Here is a 16,631-nt window from a genome sequence, read left to right on the forward strand (position 1 = left end):
CAAATACCAAATCTTACATCACGTCACTTTAATGCAGTGATATTCTTTAGATCATTTATTATCACAAAACAAAACATTAAATTATATATAGCACTACTTCAACATTAATATTGATCTTTCTAATCTCAAAGTGCTGAGGTCCTGAAAAGTCTGTGTGTTTGCAATCATACTCTGCATCTGCTTTAGGCCAGAGACAGGCAGCCATCTACATGGGAATGCAAAGCAATGCAGCTCAGTACTCACTGATGCTACTGTGTTATTCCAGTATCCTGGTGAAGTATGCTCATCATGAAATCACCTCAAGTAAATAGACGTTAGACCATAAGAATGCTCCACCAAGTGAGCTCAGCTCCTGTAGCTTGGTGAAGCATGCTCATCATAAAATCACCTAGACCGTGCATCCTGTTTACATGGTTGCATATCACTGGTAAAAACCTGTTTCAACACAGCTCAACAGATTGATGTCTTATGACAGGCCAGACGAAAGACAAACTGGACAAACTTCAGTGAACGTCTTATATCAACAGAAAAGTCAACAGAATTAAAGTAACTAACTCAAATCTTTGTGTCATATTGCCTCATTACTGTTAAGGTGGACTGCACCAGCAGCTCAATAGTTGCACCTAGTCAACAGCAAAGGCTTTTGAGAGGTAAGAGCGGCCTCTATACCAGGGCTGTGAAACATACAGGCCATGGGCTAACCCTAAACCAGCCTTCCACCAAGTCTGATCCTGGTTCAGTTGAAGTTATTAATAAAAGTCACACTGGCTTTCTGCTGTAGATGTAGATCTGACACACTTTTGCTACCTGACACAATACTGTCAAGTCTCTGTTAAGGCACTGCTGGTGGAAAATGCATGTATTTGTCAAATAGTAGAAACACAGTGTTCTTTTTTTTTTACCAAGAAAGCTGGAAAACCAGTTACCGTTTGTTCAGGTAAATTGAAGCTAATGTGGTTGGTGAGTTCAAAGCACCCTTCAATGATGTAATATGTGGCTTTCAAGGACAACTAAGAACCGAGAAGACAAATTAATCGAGATTAGCAATGCAACTGTGGAAGATACCTTACTGCAAGACGTAATCATTGCAAACATCAGCCTGAACAGACACTCTGTGGCAGATCTTGAAGAAACATATGGTATCTGATGCATTTGTCACATAAACCCAAACAATATGCAATTTGCTTGTGCCTCCATCGAGTTGCTGGATCACAGAACAGTGCATTACTGTAGTGTAACCTGTAAGCATGAAACAAATACATAAAGGAACGCACCAAGAAATGTTACAGATACCAAAACATGCACGCATAAAGCGAAGGAACAAACAACAGCTGTATTGCAATCACAGGTGTATTGCTGTAATCCACTCAAGGGATATCCTGCCATGCATGCTGACTCACTGTCCCTGTTACTGGGACACTCAATCACTGGTAGACTTAATAGAGCTGTCGTTGCTGTTATCGTGTTGTTTCTGCTGCCACAAAAATGTCTTCTGTGCAACAAGTCCATTAGCAGACAAGTGCTTTCCTGCCAAGAGTTAGATGAGATTCATGTCTCTTTTATTTATGTGCTATGAAGAGCCAAAAGGATAGCACTGGTAGTATTGGTATGTTCAGGCTAACCACACCACACCTAAAAATATTATCGTGTCCAGAACATGTCGTAAATGTTGCCTGTTTTTCTGGGTCGACTTAAACTTAACCATAGTGCCAAGCCATCCATCAACTGTGAACCATTTGATGTGTAGTAGAACCTGGAGGCAGTAGTCAGCATGTCAAGTGTACAGGTTAGAGGATCAGTTCAGGGCATGAAGAAAACATTTCTTAGATCCCCTGCCAAAAACAGGTCGAGGTAGAAGGCATGGGTTGCTGCAAACACTCACACAAACCACCAATATGAAGTAGCTTATTCTTATTACATCTCAGATTTTTCCATTCTTTATGGGTATTTGCTTATCCATCACATTTTTGTGTTGTGTTGTGTTGAAACAAGCAAAATTTTCCAGTGTGGGATCAATAAAGTCTTTCTTATCTTATCTCTAGAGTTATGGCATTTCAATGGGCGAAAGTCCGGCTCAGTATGCCTCTAAACAAACTAATGACAAACAGATTATCCTCCAGAGTTTATCTGACACTGTATGTTGTTGTATATTCTATATATACCTGTGAATATAATTACTACATTTCATTTCTTATGCATAGCTACTGACAGACTGTACAGCTTTATTAATCCTGTTTAATAACATCATCATTCTAGTGCTGCAAAGCCATTTGGTGCATTTGTTTCGGGCTGTTGTTTGTGTTTTCACTGTCTGAAATAGACAATGAACAAAGCATGGCCTGGATGCCAGTACTTTTCCACAAGGACAATATCATTAGTTTCCCTCTTGGGAAAGAGGGAGGGTTTGAGTCAGGTGGTGTTTGGTGGAGGAGTGAGCAAAGTGTTTAAGAGACATGGAATGATAAGTGACAAAGAAAATTCAAACTAGTTTGAATTATCACACTGTCAGACTCACAGTCAAAGTGCATGTTGTGTCTTGCAGCAGTGAAGCAACACAAGAGAACTGACGTCCTGGTCTGCAGCATTAATACAGTAAGATGTAAACAGATGCACAGGTTACTGAGTGCACAGTATTCCATTAAGCCTATGCAAGAGCTATCTGTACAACTTAAATAAACAGTGGTGGAGGAAGCAGTCAGATCATTTACTACATTAAAGGGCCTGTATGTAGAAGATTTGTGGTATCTAGTGGCGTTCTTGCTGTTTGCAATTCCCCTCACCTCAACCTCTCATTCCTAGTGTGAAGAAGAAGCTACAGCGGCCACATGAAAGGTCTATCTACTGTACAAACATGGCACACCGCATGGGAGAGGACCTGTGCTGTTTATAGACATAAAACTCATAAAGACTCATTCTAAGATAGTAAAAACATAACAATTGATATTTTCAGATGATTATTCACTAATGAAAACAGAGTTGTGCAGATTATATGCCATTTCTGTCACATTATGTAAATAAAAATGTGCTTGAGGTGTCAAAAGTAAAAATACTCGTTCTGTATTAACATTAAAGGGAGAGGTTTATCCAGTTTAGGTAATATATCACTGGAAAGTTTAATCTACACTGATAGGAATGGGAAAGTGTAAGGATCTGAGGGACTTTGACAAGGACCAAATGGTGTTGGCTAGACGACTGTATCAGAGCATCTCCAAAACTGCAGCTCTTGTGTGGTGTTTCTGGTCAGTACCTCTTACCGGTGACAGGGCAATGGGCAGCCAAGGCTGACTGATGATGCCCATGGGGAGTGAAGGCTGGCCTGTGTGGTCTGATCCAACAGATGAGCTCAGGTACTGAAAAGGTTCATGCTGGTTCTGATAGAGAGGTGTCAGAACACACAGAGCATCACAGTTTGCAGAACAGTCAGGGTGCCCATGCTTGACTGTCCACTTTGGAGAGCACCGACAATGAATTGGACCACGAAGCAATGGAAGAAGGTGATGAATTGATGTTTTCTTCAGTCAGTGTGATGCTTTGGGAAATGTTCTGCTATCTACCTACCCTTTCATGAAGGGGTACCTATATCTTTTTTAACCAACCTGTAGTCATCAAAAATGACTTGTCTAAAACCCATTTGCTACATTTTGTAAGTTACATACAAGGACAGTACAGGTACAGTACATGCACTTGATAACAACTACAGAAAAATGCACTAATGCACTGCAATGCACTGAAGTGAGGAACTGGTAAGGTAAGGTCATTTAGTGAATTACCAATGGAGTTATTATTTATTCACCTTGGTTAAGGTAAGGTAAAAGATATTTTCTCAGTTTAATCCAAACTTCTGCCCACACACTGCCCTTTGCAGCGTGTCTGCTTCATTTTAACTTGTTGCTATGGGGAGTCACAGGACCTGAGAAATATGAGTCACTGTCTAAATGGGAATACATTTTATGGCCATGGCTAGGGATGGGAATTGAGAACCGGTTCTCAACAATTCATGTGTTTCAATTCCCTGGAATCGTTTGGCAGTTTATCTAACGATTCTCTTATCGATTCCAGCATGCACGACTAATTACGCCATGTAACTTATGCAAGTTTCACTCGTGCAGTGCAATCAGTAGTAAACAATGGCACCCACTCGGTTCAAACGCTCCAAAGTTTGGCTTTTTTCCCAAATGAGAATCGATAAAGAATCGAATCGTTAAGCAGAATCGATAATGGAATCGGAATCGTAAAAATCTTATCAATTCCCATCCCTAGCCATGGCCTGACTAAAAGAGATTAATTACCTAACCATTATGATGCTGCCTAGGGCTGGTTTTTGCGTATTGTCCTCTGTGTCCTCAAACAAGTAGGACTGCATTTTGAAGTGTTTCGTAATGTCACGCTCCTTGTTATGGAAAGTTACAGAGATATGGGGATAAACTGATGTATGGAGTTAAACTGGTGAGAAGTGGAAAGTAAGCCACTGATCCTGGCTTTTTGATTGGTTGAATCTGGTGTTAAGAACTCAGGCTTTACCCAATCCTCTTCTGGCTCTGAGTAGATTAATAAAGCCTCACTGGGATTTGAGTAATCCTGGTCAATAATAACAGTAAAACCCCCACAAATAGGCAGTACTGAATGAAAGGGCAATTCTGTTACTACCCAAGGCAGAAAAAACTCCTGGACCTTCAGAATTTCCAGAAAAAACCACACACCACATGCTGAAAGTTGCAAAATATCACTGACAAATAATGAGATTATTTAGGAGATGAAATAAGTGTCAATACCAACATAACCACAGGAGATAAATCACAAAGTTGGGTTCAAAACTATTCTGGTCTTAATTAAAATCATTTTGCAATTTCGTTAAAACAGATGCTCAGACTTCATCTTACACGTTGGAACCAGCTGGTAATGACATGGTCAATAAAAAATGTTTCTGGTGTTGCAATAATCTTTAGCACACAATGTCAACAGATAATAAAGTTGACAAATCACCTGACTTAACTGCAGATAGATCATTTATTTCCAATAGATGTCAGCAAGTGTGGCAAGTAATTTGTAATGTCACAATGGAAAGAACGAAATACACATTTGTCTTTTTGTCTCAACAGAAATTTTATTTTCAGTCTCTAAAAATAAAATCCATAAAAATAACAACATATATTCTCTCAGAAAAAAAAAGATTTAAAGCTCTTTCCCATAGAGCAATCATCACTTATCAATCCTTCAAAATGTAACATCTACATGTATGACTCACATTAAGGATTGGCCTGCCACGTTATTGGACTGAGGTCATTCAACGCTGTTGTGAAACATTTAAACACAAATGTTCTCTTTATGTTTTTTTTTTTTTTGTATTCTGGGGGTGGAGGGTGTTGATGTCTGGACACCTTACGCTGTGGAAATAAATGACAATCCAGAAGGCCAGCAAATATGCGCCTGGTTGAATTACCCTTGATAATATCATGTTGACTGAGCTCATCCAGTTATGTGCTTGTCCTCTAACAAAAAGTCTGAAATGTCGTTTCTGCTTTGCATTATCAGTCTCTGCTGATATGCAGCGAACAGTGACAAAAGCTGATTCATCACATGGCGTCAAACAAATGTGGAATTCACTGGGTTTTTTTTTGTTTTGTCTTTTTCATTTTAGCATTGCACACTAAGACACATTTGGTAAGGAGGTTTACAAAATATGCATATCAATCAGGATTAAACGACATTTCAGCTCCGTAGTGCACTAAACGTAAATTGACACACAGTAGATAGACACAAGAGATTCTAGCCTACTATAGAAGAAGTGTATATTGTGGGTGATCAAATAAGCCCTGAATTATATTGTACAGATGTTAACATAATGTAACAGACAAGGCGCTCCTCTCAATGATGTGAAACATTAAATGAGATATGCATGAACTGATACAGAATCATGAACATTGGTACTTGTGGCTTTTTGTTATAATAGTAGTAGTAGTACATAAAAGGCTGGATGTTGGTTCTGAAATATAACACAGAATACAGCCACACACAAAAAAAAAATCATAAACAAAAACACTGCAGTAGAAAATGCAATATATAAAGTCCCTTACAGTGATAACAAACTGAACAGTTGATCAAAATAAGTACCGTACTATATAAAGTTTGGCTATTTCTTTTCTTCTTTTTTTTTTAGGATGACATTATTTAAAGAAAAAAAGATTTCTAATCTTGTGCTTCTTCTCTTCACCTCCCGAGCTGCACACGCTGCATGACGTAACTGTCCTGCCTGTAACCTAAAAGTGTTTTTTTGGCGTTGTTGCAGGCCTACTTTATGTAATCTACACCAGCAACTAAGCATATAGTCAACAAGACGGAAGGAAAGCAAACAAAAACTACACAATACATTTGTTTTTCACCATACAAAAAAAAGGACAAGTGCATAATAAGGCAAATATTAAATTAACTTTGAGTACAACGATTCTAAAAATCCCAGTAGATGTTCTGAACGCAGGATTAGCTAATAACAAGCGCTGTACAAAATGGACACACCAGTGTCAAATAAGCTTCATAGTCATAAAAGAGTATAATTTTCTCATATGGAGAAGCTTCAATCATTTCAAAAAATGATTAGAATATGCTTAGATCCCTGTTAGAGAGCTACAAAAGACAACTGTAAATATTACAGACAGAGCTTCTCAAATCTCTGAAGACTCTGAACTTCCACCTTAATAAAAGCCCCCCCGCCCCCAAACACACCAGTCCTCGTTAGTTCACCGCAGGGTTCAACTAAAGTGAGAAATAAACAAACATGAAGATGCCCACAGAGCAGACGAATACCAGACCTAAGTTGAGGAAAAGTTTAACTCTAGGTGGCTCGTACAGCATCTCTGCAATGACTCTCTCATCCGTCTGCCCTAGTTTTTGCTGAGCGCTCTGTGCGCCCTCCTTACATCCGCAGAACCATTCCAGTAAAGATATACACCTGCTGGTCTCCCGATTACCATGACAGCCTTCCTCGGCTCTGATCATCTCCACCCTTCCATTAACAATTTGTTCCGCAGGGGTGGTGGCAGGGGATGTTTCCGTACTGGGAGTTGCTGGGTCATGGTCAGTGGATGGGACCAGGAGTTTGATATCCGCCCCATCCAAACACCTCTCCTTTCTGACATCCGGGGGCAATTCTTTATGGAGGCTTCCATCGCCATTACTCTTAGAAGTCAACCTGTACATTTCCTCAGGGTCCTTCGTGGGAACCCTTTCAACGCTGCGGAGCCCCCAGACTGTTGTGGTGCGAACCTGCTCCTCGTCCGGTGGAGAGGTGAGAAGGCTGACCACCACTGCCACCAATCCTGAAATCCAGAACAGCCCAGCAGCAATATACATGTAGTGAACTTTAATGATGAATGCCGGCCTATCATCTGGCTGATCGCAGCGAGGCTGGCGGTAAATGAAAGCCAGGATCAGTCGTAGGGCACCGAGTGTGAAACCTATCATGCCTCCCCAAAAAGCGCCTTTCTCATTACACCGTTTCCAGAACACACCTAGCAGGAAGAGGGCCGCGATTGGTGGAGTAAGGTAGCCAGCAACCTCTTGGATGTAGAGGTACGTCTGTCCACCTTGCATTTCAATGATAACAGGGACCCAGGCGATGCTGATTGCCACCATGACCACAACAAATATGCGTCCTACAGTCAGCAATTCACGCTGAGACGCCTTCTTTCGAAAGGTTTGGTAGATGTCCAGTGTGAAGATGGTGCTCGCGCTGTTAAAGATCGAGTCTAGATCGCTCATAAGGGCAGCGATCATGACCGCCATCATCAAACCCCTGAGTCCCACGGGCATCACGGCCATGACCAGCCGTGGGTAGGCAATGTTTGAGCAGCCGGCTTGAGAGCCACACACCGCCATGCAGTGCTCTGGCCCGATGCAGGCGATCTCATCCGCAAACAAGATGCGGGAGATCATTCCTGGAATGACGATTAAAAACATGGGCAGGATCTTGAGAAATCCAGCCATGAGTGTAGAGCATTTAGCGTGAGCAATGTTCTTGGCTGCTAGAACTCTCTGAACAATGACCTGGTCTGCACACCAGTACCAAATAGATGCAGGAGTCTGGCCAAGAATGAAGCCCGGCCATGGGATGTCTTCATCCAGTGGGCCTCGTAGGATGCGTAGAGAGTCTGGTTTCGGCTCAATGCGGCAGGAAGGAGAATAGGTGAAGTTTCCAGTGGCCAATATAGCAGAAACATTGGGAACTGCCTGCATGTACTTAGTTCTGACACCCTCTAGCCCACCAACTTTGACCAGGCTGATGGCGGTTAAGGTCAGAGCGCCACCGATCATCAACACCGCCTGAAGTGCATCCGTGTACATTACTGCCACCAATCCGCCGGTGACAGTGAGCAGTGCGGTCATGCTGATGAGCAGGACGATAGACAAATACAGGTTCCACCCCAGGGACTCCTGAATAAAGAGCGCTCCAGCATACAAGTCCACAGACAGCTTGGTAAAAATGTAGAGAAGCACAGACAAGAAAGCAAAGTAACACTTTAGCCTGTTGCCACCGTAGCGTTTTGACAAATACTCGGGCATGGTGTAGACTCCCGAGTGGATATACACGGGGATGAACACCCACCCGAGCAGCTGCAGGAGTAGAAGTGCATTAAATTCCCATGCTCCAACAGCAAAGCCACTTGCTGCTCCTGACCCAGCCAGGCCTATGAAATGTTCGCTGCCAATGTTGCTGACGAAGAGTGATGCACCTATCACTATCCACGTCATTGAACGGCCGGCCAGGAAGTAGCCACTCACAGTGCTGCGATTGGCTTTCCACATGGCGAGAAATCCGATGACTAGCACCAGGACAAAGTACAGTGCTACCACAGCTATGTCCGCTGGTTCCATTCCAGGACCCATTTTTACAGAAAAAAAAATCTCACAGCTATATGAATTCAAAAAAAGGCAACACAAATACTTAAAGTTAAGTATTTAAATTACTAAAAAAGGAAATGTTCTGCTTTGGTTTGCTGTCTGGATGGAAGCTGTAGTATCCACCGTCAGGTCAAATTCACTAGGTGTGCTTCGGAGGGGGTTATCCACCGGCACTGAGGTCGTTCTACTTTTAGAGGAGGATGTTGTTGGCCTCTGGTCTAGAAAAGCCTAGAGTTAATATTCCTGCAAGACAGCAAAGACAAAGAAAAACACCTCATTAGAACCTGAATTTGAGAGGGGGGGAAAACACCGAAGACAAATGCTTGAAAGCTTACAACAGCCACTCTGAAAAACAGGACAGAAACGCAAAGTAGGTTTAAAAACACAGATTATCATCACATCACAATCTATAACATGAATAAACAGATATGACATAGCACCATATGCAGAGTAGTTATTAAGAGTTAATTCAGTTTTGCAACTCCGGTACTTTTCCAGCACCGGTCACTGGGTTTAGCCTACATATGACTTTCCTCCTTAATCTTTTTAACACAAAGAACTCGAGCCATGCCACTTCAATGAAAGCTTAACAACATTATGTAAGAAATCAAGAGGAGTCAAGCATTTCCTATATTACCTAAATCAGATGACTTGTGTCATCTCCAAAATCTTGCACTTCTTCAAAATAAAAGCAGTCTGTCTGAGCAACTTTAACAAAAATTAAGGCATTACGCTTTATTGTTTTAGGCCATACAAAAATAAATATTAGGAGGGATGCTCCAAGACACAGCAGGACATTACATAATCATACAAAATTAGAAACACTTTTTAAATTTTACCAACCCAAAAATCCATCCACACACCTACACTGACATCACCAAAGCTAAACCTGTGGAAATAAGGTGACCTAAGGCTTGAGGTCAAACCACCAACTAACCACTGATGTAGTTAGCTGTCAGCTACATGCAAAATAATTCATATTCAACAAATTAACAGTGAGATGGGTCAAATTGAATCCCTGTGTCAGCAAAAAGTAATATGCATGATGGTCTGTGAGCACATCTGGTTTTTGTCGATCACACACACACACACACACACACACACACACACACACGTACAAACACAGAAACACACACCATTGGATGCCTGTCCTCTCTTGAGGTTTCCAGTCTTACCATGCATGGTAGAAAATAACCCCACGCGCTCGTCTTCACAACCAGGCCTTATGCATAACCATCCTCCTCAATAAAAGAAGTCTTTGTTTTCATCATCATCAAGGGCAATGCTCCATGTGTTCACCATAAACTGCCCATGAGACTGTTGGCTCAGTCATTCAATAGATTAATATCATTTCACTGGCAAAAAGTTGTATAATAATATAATCACTACCATCCCGGTATGCCAGAAACTATTTCTAGAGCCCAAACTGAGGCCGCTACCAAAATAATGAAATAAAAATACGTTGCTGCCAGTAGCACAGGGACACTAACTTTATCCCAAGTGAACAAAAACAAGAATGATTGGTGTATTCTTCCTCTTTCTGAAACAGGTTATTGACTCAGGTGAGGCACAAAAGTTGAATGTTAGAGTCTGTGCCAGGGTAGAGATGCAAAGGCAAACCAGCCCCGACATGCAAAAAAAGAAGCCCCGAGAGATTACTTAACTAAACCCTGAGATGGAGCTGACAACATCACTGCCAAAACAATTAGAAACCAAACACATGTTTAGCTCCCTTAAGTCTCTGTGCACTGTAAACTATCAGATCAGGCATGTCAGATGAATAACACAGCTTCAACCTTTAACACTGAATATCAAACGCAGGTTGAAGTGGGCTGCAGGTAAGGTTACCTGATGTATAATACATGATGCATGGAGGAATATTTAGTTCACGTCCAGATGTGTCTGTCTGCCTTTGTGAAAACAACGAGGAGGCGACATCCGTGCAGGCGTGCGCCGTGCAGATGCACCTATCAGGCGGCAGGAATGTTCTAGAAACAGTCGCTCATTCATCCGACTGCGCATCTCCAAGGAAGCTCGTACCCAACGTTATTCTCTATCTATATCTTTAAAACACACTGCTGGGTTCATATTAACACCACAGGCAAGTCTGATACATAATAATAAATCATATTTTTATCTGCCTGGTTTGACACTATAATACACAATAAATGAATAACTAGCTCTCGCGGATGCTTTTTCCAATGACACACAAAGACACGTTTTTAAAAAAATAAATAAATAAAATGAAACCACCAATCGGTTGTTACACACTTTGACTCACCGGCTCCATTGATTACACGGATGCAACACTTAAAAAGGTTGTTGTTAGCTCGCGTTAGCAGACAATGAACGCACCACAGAGGAGAGAGCTGTGGATGAAGGCGGACCGTGAACACCCCACCCCCCACCTAACTTTGCCTCCGTCAGCTTCTTGGTCAGTGCGTTGATTTGACCTTAGTAGCGCGTTATTATTATTATTATATATTTTTTTCAGGACCTTTGGCAGCCGACAAAACAACGCTGCCTTCCCTCGGTTTTATACGCACGCATTGAATGCTCCACGCCCCATACGTAACATAGCAGACACGCCTGTGTGTGTGTGTGTGTGCAGCTAAAAAACGCCCACTTTAACACACATATTCAGATAATTGTCTGAATGTGTGTTTATCTGTTAACGTTTACAAAAGAGTAAAAAAAAGTGACGGTGTGCACATGTGCACAACTGTCATTTAAGCAGGAAACGCATCCAAGTTTTACGCATGCTTTTTTTGGACTGCGGAAGATTTACTGCTTAAAATAACAAAAAAGTGACACATGAAACTGACAGCTGCAACAAAAACCTTCCTGAAAATTAATAAGGCATGTGTTTATAAGTATTTATGGTGATTGTTTGACTGGAGAGAGCTGTCCAATTACACCACCCACGCACAAAAATCTCAATCTTAGGGGCTGATTATCTTCAAGTGACACCTGTCAGTCACAGAAACGCCTAGAAACTCTCCTCTGCCTGATTGCAAAATAACCTCTAATGGGATTTTACAGTCTGAGGCTTGTAATCTGCAATGATCTAGAAACTTCTGCTTCCTCTTTGCCAATAATAGTGCCCATAAAGTGGCAATAGTGGCAATAACAAGAGCACATGTTCTAAAAGTCTCATGTTTATTCCCCATCCACACTCTCTCACATAATATAGGCATGAAATAATAATAAATATACAAGCTTCAGATACAAAGGGAGAGTTATTTTTTATTACTTTATTAACAATTTTCCAACCTGTAAACTACACCGCTGTTTACAAACAGTAAGACCTCATTAATCTCAAATATTCTGCAGCATGCAACCACAAAACATATCAAGGCGGCCAATTAACCTGAAATAACACTGACTGATTAAGAAGATTTCAGAGTGATGCTTCTGGAAAAATCTACAAACTGCCAACTGCTGCCTCTTTGAATGAATTATTATAAAGTTTTTATTATTATCATCATCATCCTGTGTGTCATTTAAAGTTATGCACGCTTTTGCTGTTGCAGGCACACGTGTTTTCATTTTTTCAACTGTGACCTGGCACAGATGAAGCTATTCATTGGAAAGCTAGTGATCCGAGGAAATGGTTGTCATCTTAGAGCAAAAAGGAGGAAATTCACTACACATAGCCCGCCACCCCCCCACCTCTAGTTATTAACATACAATAGTTATAGTGCTATGTTTGTTTCTTGTTTGCTGTTTCTTCTTGTTAAGCCACATTCAGTTCAATAAATCATATTATTTCTCATCAGGCAGCAACACCTCCCATGCACATATTGGAGTGTGCATGTGAGGTGTAGGTGTGCTGCCTCACATCCAAACAAACATCTTACTAACATTTGCATACGTACATGTTGCTGCACACATTCCCACTATACTATATATATGCTTTTCATGAGTGTGTGTAGGTCTGCTTGACTGTAGAAACCTTATTATTTCATCCTCAGTGTGTGTGCATGTGTGGCATTAACCTACATGCAACCTAACAACATTGCAATGTAACACATAAGGAAAACAAAATCTGCCATGACTATAGTCTGATCATAGTAACAAGATAGCAGCCTCAACTGTCAGATGAGATTAAGATTAACATAACTGACTTCCAGCACCTCGAAGACAAAGACAGCGCTGCTGTAACAGTAAATTTCCACTCACTCACAGAGCTTGGAAATTTCCACTTCACGCAAAACTACATTTCCCAGAAAGCGCGTCTGCGTTGTATCTGGAGAGACAGCGCCAACGTTAGTGCCGGATGTATGAATCAATGCGTTTGGAGCGTTGATTCCTCGCGTCGATCTGCTCCTCTCCTTCATTTTGACTGCGGAGATCGATCATGTTTGTTATGATAACGCATGTTGCGGTGTTACTGCGTGGACTTGCTCCTTTTTTACAGGTTACATTACAGAGAATGCGTGAACACGCACGCACTTAACAGCGAGTAGTGACAGATCAGGTCCAATAATTTTATTTTATTTGTGTCTGATCATGTTTTATACAGCCTATGATCATGACTCATCACGATGAGTATTTTGTAACACAATATATACATGTTTAAATAGTCTTCATGAAATGTGATATTCCAGATGATGGATGAATGAATGCATAACAGTTAAATAAACCTGCGGTCTATGGAGAAGTATAACCAGTATAACCTGTTGGGCCTCAAAGTTGGACTAAAAGGTTCCCAACAAATAACAGTGAAAAAAAATAAACAAATAAAGGCATGGACTTCTATTATAACAATAAAATATTTATATTTAAATATGTTTAAGACAATGTATTAATTCTAAAACAAAGGCATAATGATGAGCTAATGACAACCAGCCAATGATGCTTAAGAGAAAGATTATCTGCATATAAACACCACCTCAGATTATCTAGGGACCGGACATCGCAGGGGATTACCTGAGGGCTACAAGTATGCATACACACCAACACTGTACACACACACACCGTCACTTAAACACTTTAAAAGAACAGGAAAGCCACAAAAGTAGCACACAACACTAAAATAGCACACCATACATGCAGTGACAGAGAGAGGGGCACCTACAGCACATCACCTGGTCTTTCTGGTACGAACCTACAGAAATGTGGGCTGAGGATGGATTAAAGAGAGAAAAAACGCCCATCCGCATCTTAACTGGGTCTAATAAAAATGCAAAACAGCATTCACAATCCTAAAATGACCAATTAAAAAGCTGCAGGTAGGTCTCAGCTTTAATACTAGTCGAGCTACCAGGGTGCCCCTATTTAGAGTATTTGTCTTCCACCTTGTATATTGTGAGCCGCTGTGTTTCCCCAGTGTGTGATTCTTAATTTACACAATTTAACAATGCAGTATCTGGCAACCAAACTCTGGCTCCACAATCAATTTTATCTTAGACAGCACATTCATCAAGACAACATCTACCTATACTTTATACTATATATGAAATGTATAGTATTAGTAAAAGTATTAAAATGTGTCTTTGGTGTCATATTACCCTTAAGAAAACTGTGAGTCATACCTTTAAAACAACATGTCCAATCTGGTCTGGACAACATGTTGCTAAAGGTGCCTGTATTTTTAAAAAGAAATATACAATATATGTCTTTAAAAAGGTGTTCATGGAGAATAAAACAAGGTCAGCTTTAAAACTTTTAGTAGGCTTGCTCACTCTCTTGTCACACTGGACACATGCCAAAAGACTGAGAGACTGAATATGTTTCCTCCTACATGTATAGAGCAAATGTTTCCCAGGTGAGTGTCTCATGGGAGAGAGACACCTGAGACGGTGGCATATTAGATCAAAACCCTTGGTTAACATGTTTATCATTAAATACATAGTTTGTATAGTGTTGTATATTTTGTCCCATTATTTCAAACTTTAGAAATGTAGGGGGTTTCCTGGTGGCTTAGCTGGTAGAGTGGGCTAGGTCCATTCCTGCAGCGACCCGGTTATTATTATGGTTGTTATTAGAAATATGTAATTTTATTTGGAAAATCCATGATTTTTGGTCAGAACAGTTCGATTTTTATTCACTGTTATGTCAAATATCAATAAATTGTTCTGCTTCAGCTGCAGAGTATATCTTGTTATCCACAGTAAAACACCTGTGGATGAAAGCCAATCGTTCCCCATCATGCATTAAAGGTTTCACCTTGTAAGATCGTGGTTGCCCGTGTCAGCATGATGCATCAATAACCATTTGAAAAGACGGCATTTCATTTGACCAGCTTTAGCCTCATCATCTCAGTCATAAGACCCCACGACGTTGATCAGCATCAGGGCTCAGCAGCTATAGGTGAGAATTTTATGACAAATTGCCAGTTAGATTTAACCCAGCTGCCCTGCAGGCTATTTATAAGCGGGGTCAGATACAAGTTGCAGAGATGCAGGTCGATGTTACTCTTTAAAAGCAGCTCTAGTGTAAAGTCCGAGAGCTTGTGAACACTTTGATGAAGGCTTTGGTGTGTCTGTGCGCTTTGCTTAAATCTGGCGTCCAAATGCTGACGCTGGAAATTACAAAATGCTCTCCGCTATTGCAGCACTGCCAACATTGTGACTGAACGATGTTCAGTTGTTATATTGTGTCTGACTGATGAGATCATATCAGATCTGAAAGCCTAACGGACTGTGTCAAGCTCACGGAGCTGCACGACAGTTTGCACATATCAAAACTTGACGTGACTGATCAGACCCAATTTGGTCTCTCCATCACTGCAAGGAGTGACCACTAATTAGCAGTTCATTTGAATCTGTTATTTTGTGGTTAATGACAGTTTGTCAATCAGTGTCAGTGTTCACAACTTTAGTTCCCTCATTAGCCATCCGTTCAGGTCGATTTTGGATGGGTGGAAGGCCGCAAAAGCCACAGCTCTTCTCTCCAAACAGAAGAAGAGAGACGAAGAGGAAAAAAAGGAGCTGGCTCCAGTGTCGGTCAGTTATTTTCAGCCGGGTCTGTTTTCTTTAATCCGTTATCGTGTCAGTGGTCAGCCTTGTGGTTGTCTCTGCTCAGACATTAAACAAAACCCTCCAAGCAGAACACGACATCCACACTCGTGACACTTTACATAACCAAAGCTTTATTCTATTTTTGCTTAAATCTCATTATTGAAAATTGGGGTCAAATCTACCTCAGTCCCCACAGTATGTATGACCACTTAAAAGTTATTCACTTGTGCTGATCTCGTATACAACTAAATGTGCAACAACAAGCAACTTCTACTGATTTCTCTTTAACACTAGACTTAGTGCTTTTCTATGCACAAATTTCCTCCCATTCAAGGACGAGGGGAAAGAGAGGAAACACAGGAAGGGGAAAATGGGATGCAGGATAACTCTAAGTTTACCATTGCCTTGTGTTTTTTCAGCCAGGTTGGGGGGGCGTCTTTCTCTTTCTTAGTGTCTGCCTCATGTAGCATAACTGCCTTCGGCCTTTGGAGTTATGGCCTTGAGTACTATTCAGTGTGAATCTCCACAGAGTTATTTATGGACATACATATCTCATGTATGGACCAACTTATCTAGGAAAACACTTTGCTGTCTTGTAGGCCACCCTGTTTTGTTGCGCAACACTGCATGTGACATCCAGTAAAGAGCTCATCATCTACGTCATCTACGACTCATGGTTTACGTTTGTAACAATTTCCCCATACGCGTGCCCAGATACACAAGGTGATGAACGATCACGCTGTTGCTGTTGTAGAAAATACCTGCCTGTCA

The 16,631-nt window shown here is 41.0% G+C and overlaps 1 protein-coding gene across 3 annotated transcripts; it reads right to left on the bottom strand.

Annotated features, from left to right (window-relative positions):
* Window positions 1–5,330: 5,330 nt before the first annotated feature.
* Window positions 5,331–11,314, bottom strand: slc5a3b (solute carrier family 5 member 3b). Of its 3 annotated transcripts, none has more exons than XM_019263153.2 (2): window positions 11,177–11,314; window positions 5,331–9,138 (listed from the first exon to the last, which is right to left on the bottom strand). In XM_019263153.2, the coding sequence occupies exon 2, from the start codon at window positions 8,878–8,880 to the stop codon at window positions 6,751–6,753; it is 2,130 nt and encodes a 709-aa protein (XP_019118698.2). In that variant the 5' UTR covers window positions 8,881–9,138; window positions 11,177–11,314; the 3' UTR covers window positions 5,331–6,750. The 3 variants fall into 3 exon arrangements, with proteins under 3 accessions (XP_019118698.2, XP_027146785.1, XP_019118699.2); XM_027290984.1 differs by having other exon boundaries at window positions 11,167–11,296; XM_019263154.2 differs by lacking the exon at window positions 11,177–11,314 and adding an exon at window positions 10,744–11,133.
* Between the last annotated feature and the right edge of the window lie 5,317 nt (window positions 11,315–16,631).

The sequence above is a fragment of the Larimichthys crocea genome, chromosome XVIII (assembly GCF_000972845.2).
Source record: "Larimichthys crocea isolate SSNF chromosome XVIII, L_crocea_2.0, whole genome shotgun sequence".
NCBI lineage: Eukaryota > Metazoa > Chordata > Actinopteri > Sciaenidae > Larimichthys > Larimichthys crocea.

Coding starts and splice junctions, on each gene's coding strand:
- slc5a3b (XM_019263153.2), bottom strand. CDS start 8,880: ATGGGTCCTGGAATGGAACCAGCGGACATAGCTGTGGTAGCACTGTAC.